At 41.4% G+C, this 23,963-nt stretch overlaps 1 protein-coding gene across 4 annotated transcripts in view; it reads right to left on the bottom strand.

Moving 5' to 3' along the window:
- Positions 1-23,963, bottom strand: part of LOC127574050 (coiled-coil domain-containing protein 102A-like) — a 354,834-nt gene that overhangs the window by 269,747 nt on the left and 61,124 nt on the right. For all 4 annotated transcript variants that reach the window (XM_052022652.1, XM_052022651.1, XM_052022650.1 and 1 more), the window contains exon 3: positions 21,553-21,776. In XM_052022652.1, the coding sequence (XP_051878612.1) occupies positions 21,553-21,776 (224 nt within the window). The remainder of the gene's footprint in view (positions 1-21,552; positions 21,777-23,963) is intronic.

The following is a 23,963-nucleotide window of genomic DNA, read 5'->3' as shown; positions in this document are numbered from 1 at the left end:
ACTGCCTAAAACTGTCCAGAAGAGCAACACTGTAACATGGTGTAATCCAAGATCAGAATCTGCTATTAGCAGTTGGTCTGGGATTACTGATGGTAATTTAAAACAAAGATGCGCACTTTTAACCATTTTACTGCCTCATGCATCTACATCAGAGTGCTTCAAATTATTTTTAAAACAGTCCCATCTACCTGAGGGAAGTGTGTACAGGGCAAGATCTCACAAACACCAGTGAGGTGAATGAATGGTTATCAGGGTATTGTTTAAAAGTCTAGTACGGGCCAGGAAACTGGGATGCACTCTTCTTAATTTTACTTATTTTTCTTCAAATGGAATCTATAATGCTCACCTGAATTACAGAAATAAGTATATAGAGATCAGTTTAAGATTTTGTTCAAAGGAGCAAATAATATCAATGAATGCAGCACTCTCTCAGGACTATAATCGAAATCAACCCAGAGAACATGCCCATATCTTCCAGTGGGGCTCAAACTCACACCATTCTATGTCACACCTGACCTCCTGAGACAGATGTGGCAGAATAATTAGCAGTGAAGTCATCAGCATTCAATATTATTGAGAAGCAGATTGGACATTACTCTCCAACATCTGCTAACACAAAGCTAAATATAGAAATCCAATTTATCCTGTTAATATAGAAGCTTCTCTACACCAGCAGCTTGCTGATCAATTAAGCATTCAAGTGCATAAAAGGCATGAAGTTGCTTGAAGTACTTATCCATTGGATACCTCGAAAAACCATGGAAGAAGTCCATTCAGGCCAACATGAATTTTAATGATTCAATTCGCCTCAATGTCTACCAAACAAACTCATTTGCATTGAAAATTTACAATTACAAATGTGGAGTTACACTTTTACAGATTTGAATTATTGTTGAAGATTAAAAAGATCTAAGACCTAAGTTTTTAATTCTCTTTTCCATCCATCTTGTTGAATTCCCTTCCTTAATCCCATCTTTCTTCCCTTTCTTTATTTCTCTTCCTGTACATGATTTTACATTCAATTAAATCAATTCTAACCTACTCTTCCTAGTTTTGACTCCAAGTGGGCCAAATTCAACATTTCTGAAATCAAGCACATGCATTGTAGAATCAACCTACAACTGTTTATAATGCAAGCTGAAAATTAATTTCATGTTAATCATTTGAACAATTTCAGTATCTCATCATTGCTAACCTTGCTGGTTGTTGCTTTGACACCTCAGCAGAATATCATGAACAGTTGTCACTATTTAAAGCTAGTCTACATTGATTAAAATCAGCCTGTACCACTTAATAAGGGAAGTGTAATATAGTTGAAGAAAGTACTGGAAATTATTCTGAATGTCAATATGAATGGGAAACAGAGAAAACTGAAACAGGAAAGGAATGTCTCTGAAGATTTTGGGTATGGCACTAAGAGCCTTGGTTGAGGAGGTAGCAAGCAGGAGAGGGTTCTGCATCCACAGAAGGCCACAAACACTGCTCAATTAACAATATCCCCATCAGTCCCCCAACAACAATCCCCAGCAAATAGGAATAATACCAAATATTCACATTTTCCACTGCACCTTAACATTTTTGGCACTGCTGCCTGCCTCACACCCATACCTCACAGCTAGCATATATTACTTCCTTTTCAAACATCATAGCCAAATATACTGCACAGCATTCACTGAGCTACTTTCTTCTCTTTTGCAAGATCAGGTTTCTCACAACCAAAAATAATCAGTATATCTCAATATTCTAATTCCTGTGAACCTTGCCATCATTAGCTTAGCTGTTGCTGAGATTATGGCCAACAGTATGGCTGAAACCACGAAGATGGTGGTATTTGTGTACTAAATCTTCCTTTCTAAATTCCAACACCACCTCTCCTCTGATGTATAGGTTACAGACAGTGTATGCATTCAACTCTTACTTTCACATCCTCAATATCCTTGGGCATTTCTCCTTTCAGAAAGCCGAGAGATCTGGCCTGACCAAGCAGAGAAAAAGCAGCAAAAAAACAACGATGTAGATACGTTACCACTCAATTTCAAGCTCAACGAGATTGTCCTTCACAGTCATCTGAAATCTCTTCCACTAAAAGCCAGCGGTCTTGCTCTGGTCAAAGTCCAGACAATGGATGATACTGTTTGGGAGGCAACAGCTCTCAGAGGACACAGAATGGTAATGCACAGGGGTGCCTGGTTGATTTTCGGATGCAATGTAACATGATTTAGTTTACAAATTTAGTTTAGAATTTATATTTTGGGCAATTATTGAACTGTAGCCAAATTAATATTGTCATGTCAATTATAAAGAAAGCCTGATAGGAGAATTGGAATTTCAGCAGGGGTTCGAGCTGGCTGACACCAAACAAAGCCATCACCACTCATGTTTGATGAGCAGATCGGACACAGGTCTGCATGATTTGCTGCCTATGGTCAAACATTTATTGGATGCTGGGGAAGAGGGATCACTTTTGAATCCAGTATGGGGTAAGGGAATCTGACAGGCAGTGGCAGAACTCAAAGCATCCGGCACCATGGGGAAGCCTGCAACTCTAGCAAAGCTGTTTGCTCTCCACCTGCAGAACCCTGGAAGAAAGAATGAAGTATAGTTGGCTTTCTTTGCCTGGAGTACCAGATTATCTTCCCTCCCTTACACAGCAACAGATTGTAAACTGTGAGCTTTCATAATTACCTCATGTTCCAGACAGGTAGGAACAAATACATTGGTACAGAGCAATGTGATTCTTATCCCATTCTGCTCCATTTGTGGCTGCAGCAGGTGGCAGATCTCAGTGTTCACATCCTTATTGTTCAGACATCTCACGTGTTGTTCCTTTTTGAGATCCAGATAGGAGTTGCTTCCTGAGTATTCCATGCAGACTATGCCTTCTGCTAAAAGCCTTCATCTCCTTCCCTTCCCTCTTCCAGCAACTTAATCGAGCTCTGTGTATTCTTTCTTCCAGTCATGCTGCTTTCCAAGAGGAATAGCTGCTAATACATCCACATCCAGCAGCAAGTTGTTCATGAAGAAAATTTAAGTTCAATAAACATCCAAATTTACCTCAACACTACTCTATGTAATTTACAATCTGAAGCAATTATGGGAAGTATCAAACAGCTGTGGAACTGTAGCAACAGGCAGAAGAAATCAATGAATAACTTGTAAAAGGTTGTTGGTTCCTTTAAGTGGCCCTGGTGGGCAGGGTAGAGGGTCTGTCCTGATCCTCAATATTTGTTCAGCTTGGCATGGTTAAGTGGGGGGCATTAGCTTGATCACTGAGTTTCAAATGGCATCCCCAGACCAAATCAGTCTTGGACACTGATTAACATGATGATCTACCAAGCTGATTGGTGGGTTGAGGGGTTGGGAGTTGGGGGAGGGGAGGGTGGTGGCAAGGCTGGGTATCTGACGGTTGGGGAGCGGTCAGAGCCAAGGCCAATTATTAAGCTGGGAGTTAGTTTGTTGAGTGGGAGTGAGGTCAATATTGTGGGGTGGAGTGGGAGAAAGGTATAAAAAGAAAAATATGGCTGGATGTCCTGGAAGTGTCCAATGATGATTTAATTTTCCTGTAATTCTTCAAAAGCTATACATCAAGGGGAATGGCATAACATGATGCATTTTTATTTAACTGCCATGCAATTCTGAATGTACTGACTATGGAGTGAAACACGATAACAACCATTTCTGGATTGTTCTATATCATTCCAGAAACCTGACCAGGCACTTCCCAATGTGAGATGTGGTTTCACTTCAGACATGCCCAACTTCGCTCCCAGCAATTAATCAACTCAGGCTCCGTCTGATCAACATGTTGTTGCCATATTGCTGCTGTGACAATCTATAAGATCCTAGTCATACTGAGTCAGCTACGTTCAATATGCCTGACATCAGACTCCCGAAATAGACACTTAATTCCAAGCTCTGTCATTGCAGGAGATTACCAGGTAGACAGAGAAAAGATTCAAGGATGTGACTCCTGGGAGTCTCGAACCCATGAGTTAAAGTGGACGAGGAACATTCAGGATGTTACTGAAATACTGCAGGTGCACACAGAGGCCCTGCATAGACTGTGGCAGGAACAGACTACCTCACAAACTACACACCTGTATGCCCTATCAGTCACCACCCACCCTATTGGTGACCACCTGCTACATCTATGGAAGTGCTGTAGTTCCCACACTGGCCTCATTAGTTACATCAGAACCCTCAAAACCAAAGTGAAAGTTATCTTTGAACACAAGGGACTACCAAAGAAGCAACAAAAATGACAAACCAGAATTTCGAGGCAGAATATTAATCCAATAATGACTGGCAATGAATACCATGGAACAGAGACATATGACCTTTATGTCTCTAATTTGTTTAAGTGGTTAACCTAACAGAAAATGGAATGTTATATAAAACACTTAGCAGTAAATAACCAAGTAAATTGCAGCTTTAGAATAGCCTTACAGCTTGATACCATTATTAACCTGACCTTCTCAATGGATGGTGCAGGAGCTGTTACCATGAAATTTTAGTTTTGCACTTCTCACCTGCAGTCTCAACAAGGTATCCTTAATGCCCTCACAGGATGTTTCAAAATGCCTTTTTCTTCCTGACTCATTAAAAGGGCAACTAGTATTTTCACAATAACATGACTAGAAACTGCGTCTAATGTACGGTGTAACAGAGGGCTACATAGATGTCCAATAACAAAAATTCTTTTTCAGAGATTTTGATAATGTAATAGACCATCAGAATGGAGTTTCAGCAGTCTGCAAATGGTTTTCAAACCCTCAAATATAAAACAGTCTCAACTCATTCCCTTATGTCCATATTTTCAAATGCAAGTCCTATTTCATTAAGCTCTTAGAAACCTTATTCTGTGCATGACCTGTCTTTCAACTGCTAAAAACAGATATCAATAATATCCCTCATCTGAAGCTCTTTAGGACAATTCTATGGCTTAGTACTTATAACAGGACATGGCAATTGCTGATTTAATTGCACAAAATTATGGATATACAGCTAATAACATTCTACCCATTATATGGTTGAGGGAGCACTCCTTTTAAGATTTTCTTCTCATGAGAAAATAGAATTCAGGAAAGGATATTGATATTTTGTGATCTAGAAATAATAGCACTGATGACATTTCATTTAACTGTTTCCTGTCTTCATACTTGGCTCCTTCAGACAGGTTTGAGATGTGTCTATTTTAATGCAAGGAGTATTGTGAACAAGGTGGATGAGCTTAGAGCTTGGATCAATACTTGGAGCTATGATGTGGTGGCCATTACGGAGACTTGGATGGCTCAGGGACTGGAATGGTTGCTTCAAGTGCCGGGTTTTAGATGTTTCAGAAAGGACAGGGAGGGAGGCAAAAGAGGTGGGGGAGTGGCACTGTTGATCAGAAATAGTGTCATGGCTACAGAAAAGGTGGACGTCGTGGAGGGACTGTCTACAGAGTCTCTGTGGGTGGAGGTTAGGAACAGGAAGGGGTCAATAACTTTACTGGGTGTTTTTTTATAGGCCGCCCAATAGTAACAGGGATATTGAGGAGCAGATAGAGAAGCAGATCCTAGAAAGGTGTGAGAATAACAGAGTTGTTGTGATGCGGGATCTAAATTTCCCAAACATCGACTGGCATCTCCAGACAATGAGGGGTTTAGATGGGGAGGAGTTTGTTAAGTGTATTCAGGAAGGATTCTTGACAAAATATGTGGATAGGCCTACAAGAGGAGAGGCTGTGCTTGATTTGGTATTGGGAAATGAACCTGGTCAGGTGTCAGATCTCTCAGTGAACACTTTGGTGATAGTGATCATAATTCTATCTCCTTTACGTTAGCACTGGAGAGAGATAGGAACAGACAGACTAGAAAGGCGCTTTCTTGGAGTAAAGGGAATTATGAGGCTCTCAGGCAGGAAATTGGAAGATTAAATTGGGAACAGTTCTCAGGGAAAAGTACGGAAGAAATGTGGCAAATATTCAGGGGATATTTGTGTGAAGTTCTGCATAGGCATGTTCCAATGAGACAGGGGAGTCACGAGAGGATACAGGAACCGTGGTATACAAAGGCTATAATAAATCTAGTCAAAAGGAAAAGAAAAGCTTACAAAAGGTACAGAGAGCTAGGTAATGTCAGAGATCTGGAAGAGTATAAGGCTAATAGGAAGGAGCTTAAGAAGGAGATTAGGAGAGCCAGAAAGGGGACATGAGAAGGCCTTGGCGGGCAGGATTAAGGAAAACCCCAAGGCGTTCTACAAGTATGTGAAGAGCAAGAGGATAAGATGCAAAAGAATAGGGCCTATCAAGTGCAGCAGTGGGAAAGTGTGTATGGATCCGGAAGAAATAGCGGAGGTGCTTAATGAATACTTTACGTCAGTACTCACTACGGAAAAAGATCTGGGGGATTGTAGTGGGGACTTGCAGCGGGCTGAAAAGCTTGAGTATGTAGATATTAGGAAACAGGAGGTGCTGAAACTTTTGGAAAGCATCAAGTTGGATAAGTCGCCGGGACCGGATGAGATGTACCCCAGGCTGCTGTGGGAGGCGAGGTAAGAGATAGCGGAGCCTCTGATCTTTGCATCATCAATGGAGACGGGAGAGGTTCCAGAAGATTGGAGGGTTGCGGATGTTGTTCCCTTATTCAAGAAAGGGAGTAAGGATAGCCCAGGGAATTATAGACCAGTGAGTCTCACCTCAGTGGTTGGTAAGCTAATGGAGAAGATCCTGAAAGGCAGGATTCATGAACATTTGGAGAGGTATAATATGATTAGGAACAGTCAGCGTGGCTTTGTCAAGGGCAGGTCCTGCCTTACGAGCCTGATTGAATTTTTTGAGGATGTGACTAAACACATCGATGAAGGGAGAGCAGTAGATGTAGTGTATATGGATTTCAGCAAAACATTTGATAAGGTACCCTATGCAAGGCTTACTGAGAAAGTAAGGAGGCATGGGATCCAAGGGGACATTATAGTGTGGATCCAGAACTGGCTGGCCCACAGAAGGCAAAGAGTGGTTGTTGAAGGGTTGTATTCTGCGTGGAGGTCAGTAACCAGCGGTGTACCTCATGGATCTGTACTGGGACCCTTGCTCTTTGTGATTTTTATAAACAACCTGGAAGAGGAAGTGGAGGGGTGGGTTAGTAAGTTTGCAGATGACACAAAGGTTGGGGGTGTTGTGGATAGTTTGGAGGGCTGTCAGAGGTTACAGAGGGACATAGATAGGATGCAAAGTTGGACTGAGAAGTGGCAGATGCAGTTCAACACAGATGCAGTTCAACCCAGGTTCATTTTGGTAGGTCAAATATGATGGCAGAATATAGTAGGTAGATGGTAGGACTCTTGGCAGTGTGGAGGATCAGAGGGATCTTGGGGTCCAAGTCCATAGGACGCTCAAAGTGGCTGCACAGGTTGACTCTGTGGTTAAGAAGGGGGATGGTAACCAGGATGCTAGGTTACAAGATGCTAAGGTGAGGGAGAAAGTGTATAGAAACGAATCCATTGAGGATGGCAAGAATGACAGGCAGGTGATAAGTCAGGATAATTTACTGAATAATAGAAGTACAACAAATCCGGATGTTAGGATACAGAATGTTAGGATCGGGGATGAGGATGTTCGGATACCGAATGTTAGGATAGGGGATGAGGTCTACACGAACATGTCTAAGATAGTAGGTAGCGAAGATAGTAAGAAGGATGGACAGGTAGAAAGTCAGGATAATCTGCTGATCAATAGAGGTACAATAAAATCAATAGCAGATACCAGTCTAAACATACTATATTTAAATGCACGTAGCATCAGGAATAAAGTAGATGACCTAGTGGCACAACTACAGGTTAATAAATATGACATCGTTGCAATCACTGAGTCGTGGCTTCATGATGGATGTGATTGGGAACTGAATGTCAAGGGGTATACAGTATATAGGAAGGATAGGAGGGTAGGCAGAGGGGGAGGTGTGGCCATGATGGTTAGTAGCGATATAAAATCAATAGAAAGGAAGGACATTGGGTCAGAGGAGGTGGAATCCTTATGGGTGGAGCTGAGAAATAGCAAGGGTAAAAGAACAATAATAGCAGTCATATATAGGCCCCCGAACAGCAGTCAGGAAGTGGACCATAAGTTGCAGATTGAGATAGAAAAAGCATGTCAGAGTGACAATGTGAAGATAATTATGGGGGATTTTAACATGAAGGTGGACTGGGAAATGCAGCAAGGCGGTAGTACTCAGGAGAGTGAGTTTGTGGAATGTCTAAGGGATGTTTTTCTGGAGCAACTTATTGAGGAGCCCACCAGGGGATCGGCTGTTTTGGATTGGGTGCTGTGTAGTGAACCCGAGGTGATTAGGGAACTAAAGGTAAAGGAACCACTGGGAACAAGTGATCACAATATGATTGAGTTTAGTTTCAAGTTTGAGAAGGAGAAGCTGATAACTGGTGTATCGATATTTCAGTGGAATAAGGGAAATTACAAAGGTATGAGAGATGAGTTGGCCCAAATTGATTGGAGGAGTAAGTTAGCTGGAGGGACGGCAGAGGAAAAATGGAAGAAATTTCTACAGGAAATAAGGACAATGCAGGACAGATATATTCCAAGAAAAAAGAAGGTTTTGAATGGAAAAAAGGCACAGATGTGGATAACGAGGGAGGTGAAGGATAAAATAAAAGCAAAAGGGGCGGCGTACAAAGTAGCAAAAATTAGTGGGAAAACAGAAGATTGGAACGATTTTAAAAATCTGCAGAGAGAAACTAAGAAGGTCATTAGGAAAGCAAAGATGAGTTACGAAAGGAAGCTGGCGGACAACATTCGGAAGGATTCTAAGAGTTTTTTTAAATACATAAGGAATAAAAGAGAGACACGGGTTGACATAGGACCAATTGATAACGGTGCAGGAGGTATTATAATGGATGATAGTGAGATGGCAAGGGAATTGAATGAATATTTTGCATCGGTCTTCACCGTGGAGGACATAAGCAATGTGCCCATTAGTCAGGAGTCTCACGAATTGGAGCTGAGTTCAATTGAGATTAATAGGGAGAAGGTGCTTGGAAAACTAAAGGGGCTTAAGGCTGATAAGTCTCCCGGACCGGATGAGGTGCATCCCCGGGTTCTGAAGGAGGTGGCCGTGGAGATAGCGGAGGCGTTGGCGATTATTTTTCAGGAATCGATAGATTCTGGCATGGTTCCGGAGGACTGGAGGGTAGCGAATGTAGTTCCGTTGTATAAGAAAGGTGGGAGGCAGCAAAAAGGCAATTACAGACCTATTAGTCTGACGTCAGTGGTGGGAAAATTATTGGAGTCTATCCTCAAGGAGGAGGTTACCGAATACCTAGAGGCGCAAGGCAAGATAGGACCTAGTCAACATGGTTTTGTGAAGGGGAGGTCCTGTCTGACCAACCTATTGGAGTTTTTTGAAGAAATCACAGGTAGGGTGGATAAGGGAGAGGCGGTAGATGTTGTGTATTTAGACTTTCAAAAGGCCTTCGATAAGGTGCCTCACAAGAGACTGATTAATAAGATGAGAGGTCATGGAATTATGGGCAGGGTAGCAAAATGGGTGGAGAATTGGCTGGTTGGCAGGAAGCAAAGGGTGGAAATAAAAGGATCTCGTTCTGGTTGGTTACCGGTTACTAGTGGTGTGCCGCAAGGGTCGGTGTTGGGGCCTCTCCTTTTTACCTTGTACATCAATGATTTGGATGATGGAATAAATGGTTGTGTGGCTAAGTTTGCGGATGACACCAAGATAAGTGGAGGAGTAGGGAGCATAGAGGAAATAGAAAGAATGCAGAGGGACCTAGACAGTTTAGGAGAATGGGCAAGGAAATGGCAGATGAGATTCAATGTTGAGAAATGTGCAGTTGTACACTTTGGAAGTAGAAATAAGCGGGTAGATTATTATCTAGAAGGAGAGAAGATTGATAGTGCGGTAGTACAAAGGGACTTGGGGGTACTTATACAAGATACCTTAAAAGTTAACCACCAGGTTGGATCGGTGGTTAAGAAAGCGAATGCTATGTTGGCATTCATCTCGAGAGGTATAGTGTATAAAAGTAAGGAAGTGTTGATGAGGCTCTACGGGGCGCTAGTGAGGCCTCATTTGGAATACTGTGCGCAGTTTTGGGCCCCACATCTTAGGAAGGATGTGCTGACGTTGGAGAGGGTTCAGAGGAGATTTACGAGAATGATTCCAGGAATGAAAGGGCTTAAGTATGATGAGCGTTTGTCGGCTCTTGGACTGTACTCGCTGGAGTACAGAAGGATGAGAGGGGACCTCGTAGCGACATTTAAAATGTTGACAGGTAAGGATAGAGTAGATGTGGCTAGGCTGTTTCCCTTGGTGGGCGTGTCCAGGACCAGAGGGCACAATCTTAGAATTAGAGGGTACAGTTTCAAGACAGAGATGAGGAGAAGTTTCTTTACCCAGAGGGTGGTGAAATTGTGGAACTCCTTGCCACGCACAGCAGTGGAGGCCAGATCAGTGGGGGTATTCAAGGAGGAGATAGACAGATATCTAAATAGTCAGGGTATCAAGGGATATGGGGATAAGGCTGGCAAATGGGATTAGAATAGTTTTTTTTTTCTCTCTCTTTTTTTCCCACCCCATTTCTTTTTCCCTTTTCCTTGGAGCAGACTCGATGGGCCGAATGGCCTGCTTCTGCTCCCTTATCTTGTGATCTTGTGATTATCCTTCATCAATCAGGGAATTGAATTTAGGAGCTGAGAGGTATTGTTGCAGCTATATAGGTCCCTGGTCAGACCCCACTTGGAGTACTGTGCTCAGTTCTGGTCACCTCACTACAGGAAGGATGTGGAAGCCATAGAAAGGGTGCAGAGGAGATCTGCAAGGATGCTGCCTGGAATGCGGAGCATGCCTTATGGAAGCAGGTTGAGGGAACTTGGCCTTTTCTCCTTGGAGAGATGGAGGATGAGGGGGGGACCTGATAGAGGTGTATAAGATAATGAGAGGTATTGATAGGGTAGATAGTCAGAGGCTTTTCCCCAGGGCTGAATTGGTGGCCACAAGAGGACATAGGTTTAAGGTGCTGGGGAGCAGGTAGAAAGGAGATGTCAGGGGTAAGTTTTTTGCTTAGAGAGTGGTGAGTGCATGGAATGTGCTGCTGGCAACAGTGGTGGAGGCAGATACGATAGGGTCTTTTAAGAGACTGTTGGATAGGTACATGGAGCTGAGAAAAACAGATGGCTATGGGTAAGCCTAGTAATTTCTAGGGTAGGGACATGTTCAGCACAGCTTTGTGCGCTGAAGGGCCTGAATTGTGCTGCAGGTTTTCTATGTTTCTATGATTTTGTGAGAAAGGCTATTTCATCACTATTCTTTACATATATGCTTCTGTGATACCCATTTGTGAACGTGCAGCAAAGGCTTCAGATTTTGATGCCAATGTTACCTTCTCTAATCCCACCCTGGCTGAAATGAGCAAGTTCAATGGATCAAAATGCCAAATAAAACTGGCAGCCTTTCTGTTCAACAATCTGTTGTTCAACCATTCAAAAAACACTTCTGTCCTTTTTTTTAATTTTCCTCTCCCTTTCCCTTTAGGCTGTTTCATTGAGCATTCCCTGACTTCATGAACAGCTTGGCTGACACTTCCAGTACTGCCAATTAGCCACCAAGAGAGGAACCTGCTCAGTTCAGGGTGACTCCTCATATTGATTCACCCTGTGGTGAACTACTTTATATTCATTTGGTGCCACCTCTAAAGAAATAGCAGAATGCAGGAAATTGCTTTGTGTGATATGACTGTGATGAAGTCTCATGCTGCTTTATTAGAAGCAGCACAGCATTTTACACATTTGAATTCCAGAATTTGTCATTGTCAATGTTCATTCTAAAATATTAATCTGAAGCAATGTAAATATGGCAATCCACCTTTGAAAGAAATTTAAAAATATGCTTCACTCCCCGCTTAAGTGACTCTAAAATTGTTTTTATTTCTAAGGAAATTTGATACATTTTTCAAATGCTGAGGGTTCAACTGTATGAACTTTGACCTAGGCAGGAAATGGCTATACAGTCAGCACAGTTAGACTTTTCTGACTACTTAACACAGTTATACAAAATGGAATGAAATATTATTAGCAAACTGAAAGTTCTTCCTTTCAAGTGATGAGATATTGTGGAAGTCATCAGTCTCTTTCACTGAAATCAATTCTTATTTAAATTTTGGAACAATGTCATTGTTGACAACTCCTAAGTGCTCCACTTCCTACATAATTGGCCATTGATTTCCAAAGTACACCCAGTATTGCCAATGGTGGCAATATTAAAATTTCAAATAAATGCAACTGAAGGAAAAGTACATTATCCTCGTTTCTAGCCTACAAAAAAAGTCCCTATACTTCACTTTGCTTAAAAAAAATTAATCTGTAGAAGAAAACATCTGATGTCAAGCTGTTATACTACATTACAGCTCAAAAATGTAAGTTAACACAGTCCTGTCTTTTAACAAAATATTTCAAAACAAAAGCATTCTAAGGTCTTCACACACTGCTCATCAAATGCTTGGGAAAAGAGTAGGACAATTGGGATAGTTTCTCAGAATAAATACAAGATATGGTACTGAGGTAACCTTTGCACATTTACCTCTCTCTGCCTGATCCCTACATGAAAGGAACACAAAGGCAGATTTTCTGGACAGCCAGCTGGAATGGATATGTGATTAAGGTGTATATCAGCCACAATCTAATCAAATGGCAGAACAGGCTAGAGCAGTTAAATGGTTTATTCCTGTTCCTATGCATGAACAGTAAAATCAGGCATCCTCGTCGAAGACACAATGGAATCATACCCAACCGACTAATGACTGTTTGATCCATTTTTCACCTGCAATGTTTTTGCATTTATGCTGGTCTTTTGAGTTTCCCATCTGAACACTGGGGCCTTAAAAGCCTGACTGTAATATTAGACACTGAACACAAGTGGGACAAACATGTGGTTGAACACAAAGCCATTTTATATTTTGCCTGGAGAGAGTTGATAACAATAGATTTACCAACATCTTTTAAACAGCCCTCTTGAAACAAGTGCTAACAAAATAAATACAATTTTATGCCAAATAAGTGCTCATCGCAACTGAACCAGCAATGTGAATGTATAATGAGGACTCTGTTGTAAGAGTTATTGAACCAGTCATGTATGAATCTATAATATATGCAAGTGAAAAGAGAGCCAGGACTGCAATACAAATGGGACCCATAACGAATCAGGTAGGAGTGGACCCCTCAAGCCTGGCCTGCCATTAAATAAGACGAAGGCAAATCATCAACAAGCTCCATTTTCCCAACCATCCTTATGCTTGAAGCTGTTACTGGACAAGAGTCCATCGATTTCAGTCTTAAATAAACTCAATGATTCTCCTTCCAGGCTGGGAGAATTAAGCATCCACAACCTCTGAAGTAGAAAATTCATCGTGACCTATGATAGAGAAGCTTTTCTAAATTCCAGGATCTATACCTGTCTTTAAAATCAACAACATATGGTCATATGGATCAACATCTAAGAGAGATAATTATCAGGAATATCGTATCTTCCAGTACCATCTTTGAAATCCTACCTCGAGGTTTACAAAATAAATCTACTTGGGGACACAAACCAACACAACCTACTGACTTATCTACTACTCAAACTGGAGAGTAGAAAGCACAATACAACACAAATCACCTTTGAAAATCAGTGGAGCAATTCTTTCAGAAAAGTACAAAAGGAGATAACCTATTCATTTTATCATGATGCTATTCAATGAATCATTCAATGGGACATTATAAAGGATGAGTGACAAAGAATAACATTACCTCACTTTTTGTTTGAAAGAGATAGTTACAGTGGCTCTGTGAATTATCCTAAAACAGATCCTTCAGCTGATGTGCACAAACAACAACAACAGCCAATTATTTGGTGTCTTTAATTTATTGTCACTTTAAGGAAGTGAAGATGAAATATAGACACCTGATCTGGAAGTAAGATAATAAGAGCGGTGACCAAATACTGAATCGAAAAGAAGAATTTTAAAGAGCCGAAGAAGCTGTGAAAGCAATAGAGGGAATTGTTTGTGTGTGGTCCAGGCAGTTAAACTCTCTGTCACCAGTAGCAGGAAGCAAGGAATGGAATGTACAAATGGCCAGAGGCAAAGAAGTAGTGAACATAGGACTGGAGGAGATGGCAGGTGTATGGTAAATTCCACAATTTAGCACTGTCCTCTCTCAGCTTTCTAATTCTTCAAGTGCCCCATGATGTTCAAGACTATGACTTTAATAAAATTGAGAATAATTTAAATAGAATTCTCCTGGGGTCTAGAGAGTCTTCATGAAAGAAAAATGCTGTTTGCTCCTTTCTGACAGCTGCTAAGCATTCCATATATGAAGTACAGTCACTGGTTATCAGATTCATCAGTTGCTTCAGGCTCCATAGAATTATCATTCACACAGCTGCCATTCCCTACACCAAGGATCTGCGTAGTTCAAACCAGTATCATCAACCACCACACCCCCCTGAACCTACAGACAGTCAAACACCTCTTATTAATCACATACCACCTATCTGATTGTATAATTTTACATTGTTCTGTGCTGTGTATTTTACATAGCTCTGTAGGGCATACAACACTTTAATACAATTCATATCACTCAGCACAATGTTCATGAAAAAACTCTGAAGTGAATCTCAATTTGAGGTACATAAATGCCACTGGGTACCATTCCCACTATCCAAAAGAGTAGGCAACTGAACATATGGCCTAAAAATTCGAGTGCATTGAAGGCCTCAAGGACAACTAAACAGGGATGAAAACATGTCACTCAGGACCAAGGGCATATTCAGGTGGTTGACATGGCTGGGGACTCTAGACCTGATTACATCCATGGCTTTGGTCAGATATGGGTCAGTGCGAGAGGGAATAAAGTCTGGACCATGGTTCACTCAGAATGATGGGGCGAATCATAATTGGAGCCTATGCCAGAGATTGACATGGGGAAAGGTGGGATACGGTCTGTGCTTGTGGTCAGTGGATGGGTGGTTGACTGAGCAGAGCCTGAGGCTAAGGTTCAGGGGAGAAGAGGATAGTTGAGGGATCAGCTCATGCCTTGAAAGGGTGGGTTGGGGAAGAATCTGTGCATGTGCTTTGCATCAGGAGCTTGCTGGGGTTGCATGGAAAGGATCAGAACCTTTTCCTTAAGTGAGTGGTGGAGGAATCAGGGCCCATCCCCTGGGTCTTGGGAAGGAGGCAATGATCAGCCAAGGACTATGGAAGCAATCCCAGAATCTTGTTTGGAGAGTCTGAGGCTGAAATGAGGTAGGCAAGGGGTATTGGAGATGGAGGCTTCCATCTGAAATGTTGGCTAATTGCAAGGTCACTAGATCTGATTCTGGAGCGGGGGCAGGAAATGGATGGGGAGGCAACACTCAGGCAGTGGTAGAGTTTTCAGAGAATCAGAACAATCAGAGGTTAGGAAGCAGGTCACAATCCACTGCAAGTATACAGTTGTCCTGGGAGTGACCAATGAGTTTCAGTCCCACTAGAGCTCAGTCCAAACTCCGCCACTCCAATATTCCAACTGGAGCATTGCAGGGAGGATTACATCAACTGTTTCAAGCCCAATGGATATCACATCAGGGACTCAAGGGTGACTCACAGCTGCAACGCCAAATTTAATTTCCACAGTGACACAAAATGATCCTGAAATAATTGTCATTGCGTTTCACTCCAGGAAAAATAATGTTACTATATATATGCACAGAAAAGGGGGGTGGTGCATTCTGGGTGCAGTAAACCTCCTTTAATCTGGCACGTGCTTAACTTTGATGGTGCTGGACCAGCAGATTTCCAAAACCATCAGATGTAGTTATGCTAAAGCCCTATCACATATTTAATTGACCTGTTCTTTAAATGTTACACATTAGAATAATACATTTTACAGTGACCCCCAAGTTTAAAGGGAGTGTGGGAATCAAGGCCCTGGTAACTTTAAAAGGAGCATGGAAAGTGGTACCAGACGAGTGTAAAGAGAATGCAGTAACTGGGGCCCTGTTGAGAGGATGGGGAACGCAGGAACTGGGACCTTGATTAGCAGTCAGTGGCCACAGAAAGCAGGGCCTTGGTGAGAGGATAGAGGGAACACAGCAAACATCACCAGGCCATGGTAATCCATGGTGTCTCTTAAAAAGCAACAATTTGGGCAGCTGCACCTGTCCATTTGCTTTATTCCTTTCTTTCACCAGAGCCAGATACCAAATCATCAGGATTTCAAATGATGAGCCAGATATTGAACCATCAGGATTTCCAAATAGTTGGACAGCGGATTATTGGTGTTATTCTATAATCATGTAAGACCAGTCAGCATCACTGATTTTCATTAACAAACACAGCCTTGGCACTGACTCTGGCATGGAACTTTGAGGTAGGTATGCTGAAAGTGTGTACCTTTAGATAGAACTGAAATACTAGTTCTGGAAAAATTATCAATTACAGATTTAAGTCATACTGAAAACAAGAAGGAGACTTAAAGAGTGCTGTATATGGGGAATGATCTTATTGAAGCGTGTAAGACTGAGGGGAAGAAAATCTCTAAACTGCAGTTGCTGGAAATCTGAAATAAAATCAGAAAATTCTAGAAACACTCTGAAGGTCAGGCAGTGACTGTGGAAAGAGAAATATTTAACAATTCAGGTCCAGGACTCCATCAGAACTCACCTGATGAAGTTCTTACAAAGGGTCCCGGACCTGAAGTGTTAACTGTTTCTCCTTCCTCAGTTGCTGCCAGATTTGCCAGCAAGATTCTGAGGGGATTTCACAGGGTACATGCTGCCTCTACTGTCGAGGAATCTAGAATTAGGCAGCACAGTTTCAGAGTAAGGAGTAGTACACTTACAACAGAGATGAGGAGGAATTTATTCTCTCAGAAGGTTGTGAATCTTTGAAATCCTCTACCCCAGAGAGCTGTGGAGGCTGGGTTACTCAATAAGTTCCAAGATGGAAAAATATTTGATCCACATGGAAGCCAAGAGTTACAGAGAACAAGCAGGAAAGTGGAGCTGAGGCCAAGGTCACATCAGCTGTGTTACTGAACGGCAGACCCAGCCTGAGGTGCCATTCAGCCTTTACCTGCTCCTTTTACATTATCATAATTTGTGATACAAATATAATCTATTCAATAAAGCTCTGCAATTTAAAGTGGGGTTTAGTTTGAAGTTTAGTTTGGTGCCATCATATTATTTATAATATGGTGAGTTGTGATAACTAAATCTTTTAAAAGACACTTGTTCATCCACCCATGCCCTTGTATCATCATCGTTACTCCCATCACCACCAAAACTAAATGAAATCAGCAGTGTGAGGGCTGAAGGACTCTAACATATGTTAACAGATGCTGAATAATTCCTTCTTGTGGGGTATTTTCTCTCTTGATGACAAACTAATGCATGAGCAAATATAAAACAAATTCATTTTTTGTTAAATATGCAGAGAAGAAATCTTTTGTGCAGTGAAACACATCCCACATTCCAAGTGTAGTTCCAATTTCACCTCTTGCAAAGAGCTACTTCAACAGATTCTGGTGTGGTATATCAGTAAGTGAGATCACTTTTTAAGTGTAACTGCATTGAATAACTCAATGAATTGTTAATATATGTTGATTGAACTCACAGGGTAAAGAAAGTATAAATAACATTGTTGGCGTATGCATTGATATAGTGCATTAATATTGATACTTTCTTTCCACATTCCTCATTGCTGCAAAATACACAAAAATCCTTTGTATCAGGCCACAAGAGCTAAATCTCCCTGCAAAAGCCGGAAATCATGTTGCAATAAAGTGTTGTCAAGAACATCTGTCTGTGAGTGAACTACACCAAACCTTGCTCTCTGCAAATTTCTACTATTGTTAAAGTCATGGTCAAGAGGCTCCATTAGCTCACTAACATAATTCTACTCCCTGTACAGAGCAGAGAGATCATGTTTCTTGCACTAATGCCAGATGAAATATAGCAGATGCGTAATTCAAAAATGTATTAACAGCTTGTCTTCATCCAAACAAAATCAGCTTAACTGAGGAGATTCAACCTCAGATGTTATTTCTGAAGTTTGATAATGATTTTCTTAAAATTTTCACCAAGGCTGATGTTGTACTTTATACATCTACCTTTGTGTTCATTGTTAGGACATCAAAAACTATAAGAGAGAAAAAACTTCCCACAGCTGCACTTTGTTAGACATTTAAAATTTCATAATGCTATAAACAATAGTCTGATGATTTCAAATTATATTTTTTAAAAGGTAAATAGTTGAAGGAACTATAAGAATTATGACTGTACATATTCCAATATGTTCAATCCGACCATGGATGTGCTAATTGTGTGATCACCTGTACTCATTTTGTCAATGTTTTGGTTCCAAGTATGCAAGCAGAATGCATTAACAATTCATCATGCAATGGTTTATGGTGTGGCAGGTCAAATAATCCAAAGTAGAACAGTGCAGCTTTAGGTATTCACCACAAAGGATGCATGGTTAGTGGAAACCAAAAAATGACTAAGTAAAATATACAGACTAAGCAAGTGGACAAAACTTCAGCAAATGAGAGGTAGTTATTATAGGGAATGATTAGAGTCATCACAAGGGGATGGTCATGTTTTGTCCATGTCAGCCAAAGACAGCTATTCAGACTAATCTCACGTGGTCTGTAGTCTTGCATCATATGGCACATCAGTGTTCATCCAAATACTGCTTAAATGTGATGAGGATTCCCATTTCACCAACCCTTACAAGCACTGAGCCCAGATACCCAATACTCATTGGATGAAAAAAAATCCTCAACTTCTCTCTAATCCTTTGACCTATTAGCTTACATCTAGGGCCCCTGGCCACTAGCTTTTGACTCCTCTGCTAAGGGAAATAGATCCTTCCTATTCACCTTGTTTTTGGCCTCTCATAATCGTATACCCCTCAAGTAAAACTTCCCTCAACCTCCTCTGTTCCAAAGAAAAAACATCTCAGCCTAGCGTATCTTTTCTTAAAGCTTTTCTGGAGCTGCAGCTGGACAACCAATGGCTCCTAACACAGTATGTGGACAGGCTGACTAGAGGAGAGGCCATACTGGATCTGGTACTAAGCAATGAGCCTGATCAGGTTTCAGATCTCTCAGTGGGAGAGCATTTTGGAGACAGTGACCATAACTCCTTGACCTTTACTATAGCCTTAAAGAGAAACAGGAGCAGATAATATGGGAAAGTATTTAATTGGGGAAGGGGGAATTATGATGCAATTAGGCATTAACTTGGGAGCGTAAATTGGGAATAGATGTTCTTGGGGAAGTGCACAACGGAAATGTGGAGGTTTTTTAGGGAGTACTTGCATGGGGTTCTAGATAGGCTTGTCCAATTGAGGCAGAGTAAGGATGATAGAGTGAAGGAACCATGGTTGAGAAGAGACGTAAAATATCTTGTCAAGAGGAAGAAAGAAGCTTACCTAACATTTAGAAAGCAAGGATTAGACAGGGCTCTGGAGAGTTACAAGGTAGCCAGGAGGGAGCTTAAGAATGGACTTAGGAGAGCTAGAAGGGGGGCATGAGAAGGCCTTGGTGAGTAGGATCAAGGAAAACCCCAAGGCATTCTACAAGTACCTGAAGAATAGGAGGATGACTAGAGTGAGGGTAGGTAGTAAGTCTTCCTGTAATATGGTGACCTGTGCTGTATGCACTAGGTCAGTTAGAAGTGAAATCTACAAACATATTTTGACAAAAAGGGTAGTGGAAATTTGGGAAAAAAAATCACTGTGAATGTTGAATTAATTGAAATTTTCAAGGCTTAGGTTTAACACATTTTTATGTGATACAAAGGTAACAAAGAACAAGGGGAAACAGGAAATAAATGGATTTGAGATACAAATCAATCACAACTTAAGAAAATGGCAGAACTGGTTTAAGGGCCTGTTCCCATATAGATACATCAATCTGAAATGCATCAGCAACAATGGTATTCTTGGATGGTGCCAGGGCATTTGAGCCGAGAAACTTAACTGCAACGCTTGGGTTTTTTCAGCCCTCTGTGTTTGAAAATGTTTTTTTTCAGGTGGAACATGGCTACTACAATTTTGTTGCAAAGGGTTTGATGCCATTCCACAAACTTGGCTGGGCATATTCGAGCACTGATCGCAACTGCATGGAAGACACATTTTGCGCATCACAGTGCACCTCATAATGTCACACACCATGCAGCAATGCTCCTTTACAGCGACACTGGTAAACTTTGTCTCTCAGGTTCTGAGCCATGCCTATCCTTGGGTGCTCTCAGAACAACAGGGATTCATCACACTGCGTTTTCATTCCAACTGCAGGATTTAATGGAGGCCTGGGTATGAAGGTACGAGCTCAGTGCTGCAATCTTAACTCGGATAGGTTCCCTTTAGTTTATTTATCTACCTACTCTTGTCAGGCACCCACCCTATTACCGTGGCAGGCACAGTAGTGTAGTGGTTAGCATAACGCTATTACAGTGCCAGGGATCCAGGTTCAATTCCAACCGCTGTCTGTAAGGAGTTTGTACATTCTCCCTATGTCTGCATGGATTTTCTCCAGGTGCTCCGGTTTCCTCCCGCATTCCAAAGACGTACTGGTTAGGAAGTTGTGGCCATGCTATGTTGACGCCAGAAGCATGGCAACACTTGCGGGCTGCCCCCAGAACACTCTATGCAAGAGATGCATTTCACTGTGTGTTTCGATGTACGTGTGACCAATAAAGATATCTTATCTTATTCCATGAATTTATGACTCCCGAATGAGTCAAACCCACAGCCCTGGCATCAGTCACCCCTGGCCCCTATCCTCTGATCCCAATCCTTCCCTTGGCCTCAATGCTCTGACACACAACTATCAATGATTCACTCCTGTACCTCTCCTGCCCAAAAAAAAGCTCTGACCTAGATTAAAAAAACTATCTACCATTGCGACACCCCCACCTCAACTCAATGAGTAGCCTTCCCCCACAACTCCAAAGTCCAAGACTGGACCACCCCCCCTCCCCCATCTGTGCTGCACATTGGTGCATTTTACAATGAGAAGTGGGTAAAGCCCATTCAGTAGTACCTGACACTGCGGGCCTGAAGTGCCAGTGAAAGTCCCAGGTCCACAACCAAAACAGTCATTGTCACAACAGCTATTTGCCTTACCCCCCCCCCCCCCCCACCCCATCCCCTCACCTCTGTTGCCATTGAGTTTCCAGATCAGGATTATGAATAACCTATTATCCAAATGAATTATACAGTTATCCAACACACATTATACATATTAGACCGGTCTATCTGTATATTGGACAAAGGATTTGTGTACTTCTCTTTCCACAACTACACGCTGTGGTTGGCAGCACACCACTATTATTTTGACAAGCCATCAAGAAATATCAGTCATAAAACTTCCTGAATGTGACTCACATATCTGAATCATTCTTCAAGTAGTCCAGTTGTCTGCTTGATAAACAGACAGAAATATTGTGTAACCCTCAGCCCTTGCCATACAGTGTTAAAGCACAGAATAGCATCAATAATATTATTACAGCTTTCACCTACTCTCTTTCCTTCTGCAGTATTTTCTGTGACTCATCCAGACGAAACTGTAGAGCCACGGTTTTCATCGAGTCATCCTCAAAGGGTTGCATTGTATCTTCCAGTAGATGCTTGGATCTTTCAGAGCAGATGGTAGAATTACACAAACTCAAAGTGGCAGAAGACTCCAGACTTTGTCCTCCTCCATCCTGCTTATCTCTTAGTATATTTTCAATTATATCAAAATCCTGGGAATAAACCACATGAAATCTTTACAGCATTAAAGATAGCTACAATATGAATAACATAGATAGCATTATTTTTTAAAACATCTAGTTTTACTGGAATATTTCCCAATTGTTAAAAAGGAACTTTTCCTAAAATTTGTTACACCTGATTCCATTTAGTATCAGGAAACAACTTTGGAACAGGTACTGGCTAGGTCATACATTGTCACATCTTTGAGAGATACTGTTAGTATTTCAGCCTCAGAAACATGATGGCATTTTCAAAGGGCCCACTTGTTATATGATAGCCCTTTGCCAATTAAGGTGTCAGTAAGAGAAATTGCAGCAAAATATTTGATTGTTGCCTGATGTCCTTTGTGAGACAGAACAGAGTGTTACCCAACACAAGTAAGCTTTTCCCAAAGGGCAACTTAGCTTGACAGCTTTGTTAATTTGCATAGGACTCAAAAAAATTGTGGTACTTCTGGGAAGCTCTTTGCAACATGACTACTTCTTTCACAGTCGCTTAGTCTCAGCTTTTGCCAGCTTAGTGGTTATGTTGTAATTCATCCAAAAATACAAATGAATAGACAGTATTATTCTATTAAAGTAATTTTAAAAATGAATTTTAAGAAATAATAGGATAAGTAGCCTTTTACTAACAGGGAATCCAATCTCTTTTTAACACCTGACATGACCTTCTGATTAATTCTGCCCACTGTTGAACTGTATGATATTCTTGCTAAAGAAAACATTGCATAAAATTTCTAATTACATTACACGGTCAAGACTTTAAATTTGTCTTCAGATCCTATCACAGAAGGAAACATTTTCTGAATCTAATCCTTCATGAAGATCTTACAACTGCAATGCAGTAATATTGTGAGTAGTTAATGAAGTAATTTAATGTAGCAATAGTAATATTATTCTCCCCACATGAAATTACTCCATTAACTACTCACAATTACTACTACTTCATTAAAGAATGAAATCAGGTAAGGTGTAAAACCACAATTTAATTCAACTTCGTCAGGTTCTTAACATTATTTTAATACTCCCCAAAAATATGCAGCTGAGACCGCAGGATCCAGACCTGAGAAGCACACACAACAAACAAGCATCACTGCTGCAACTTGTACAGGGGAGTGCCTGGTGAGAAATGGCTGTAGCCTAAATAGAAAAGACTGTGCTCCAGCATTCATTGTGACCTGGAGAGGCTAATAGGACAGGCAAGCAAGAGGCAAGTTGTACTATGTGGAAGGGAGCCACAGAGACTCTCCTTGGGTTCAGTCAACTATTCCTGACAGGTAGTTGGCTAGGAGATCTCTCCCAAGTGTGCAACTCTTGTTTGCTTTGCCTATGAGTGCCTGTACTTTATGAAAGTGTTCAATGCATCCAGTCTACCTCATCCTCTAGACTTGAAGTAAAGTGCAGAAAGTCTTTGCTACTTAACTGTAGAGCTTTAGTGCCCTGCCTAGTGCAATAGAGAGCAGTAAACTATAAGATGTGGCACATATCAGCAGCAGCAGTCTGGAACAATTGCAAGGCAAAGAAGCTGTGAGACCTATGCAAGCAGTTTCTGAGGCTGCAGTTAAAGTAACAAGAAGCCACACATCTCAATGCAGACTCTCTTGGTAAAGCAAAGCCTGCATAAACATTGTTCAGGAGAGGACTCAATAAGAGCAATGTTTATGGCCCCTATAAATCCTGTGTGGAAAAGATCTTTAGTGATGAGCCTTCTAGGATTCCTCTCATTTGGGCCCACTGCTACCTGCAGCACCAATGCAAATCTTCCATTTCCATGCCAACTAGCAGGAGAAATTTTAGCCAATCCCTGGAGATTGAAGATGATTTCTTTCCAGTCCAGCTCTGCATGTTCTGAGGTGACATATGAGGCCAATGTAGGACCTGCAGACTTTTCCACAGATAGAGAAGATATCTGACAGGGCAGAAGGGCAATTACTTTGTGAGATGGTCCACTCCTTCCACCATTTGCAGAAAGCTTCTGTGTGCACCCGATGCATGGACTCAAGATTTGCAATATATCATCTGATTGCTCCATCTCCTTGCTGAGTGATGATGGACCAGGTTTCCCAAAAGCTAGCGGAGATATGCTTTTTTTTCTTGTAGGTTTCTCTATCCGCCTGGTAATCTCCTCCCATGACAGACCATGGAATAGAATGTCTATATCAGGGATCAGCATTAAAG

This window comes from Pristis pectinata, chromosome 9 (genome assembly GCF_009764475.1).
Source record: "Pristis pectinata isolate sPriPec2 chromosome 9, sPriPec2.1.pri, whole genome shotgun sequence".
Classification (NCBI taxonomy): domain Eukaryota; kingdom Metazoa; phylum Chordata; class Chondrichthyes; order Rhinopristiformes; family Pristidae; genus Pristis; species Pristis pectinata.
Note: the sequence above shows the minus strand (reverse complement) of the source record. Positions and strands in the feature narration are given on the sequence as shown.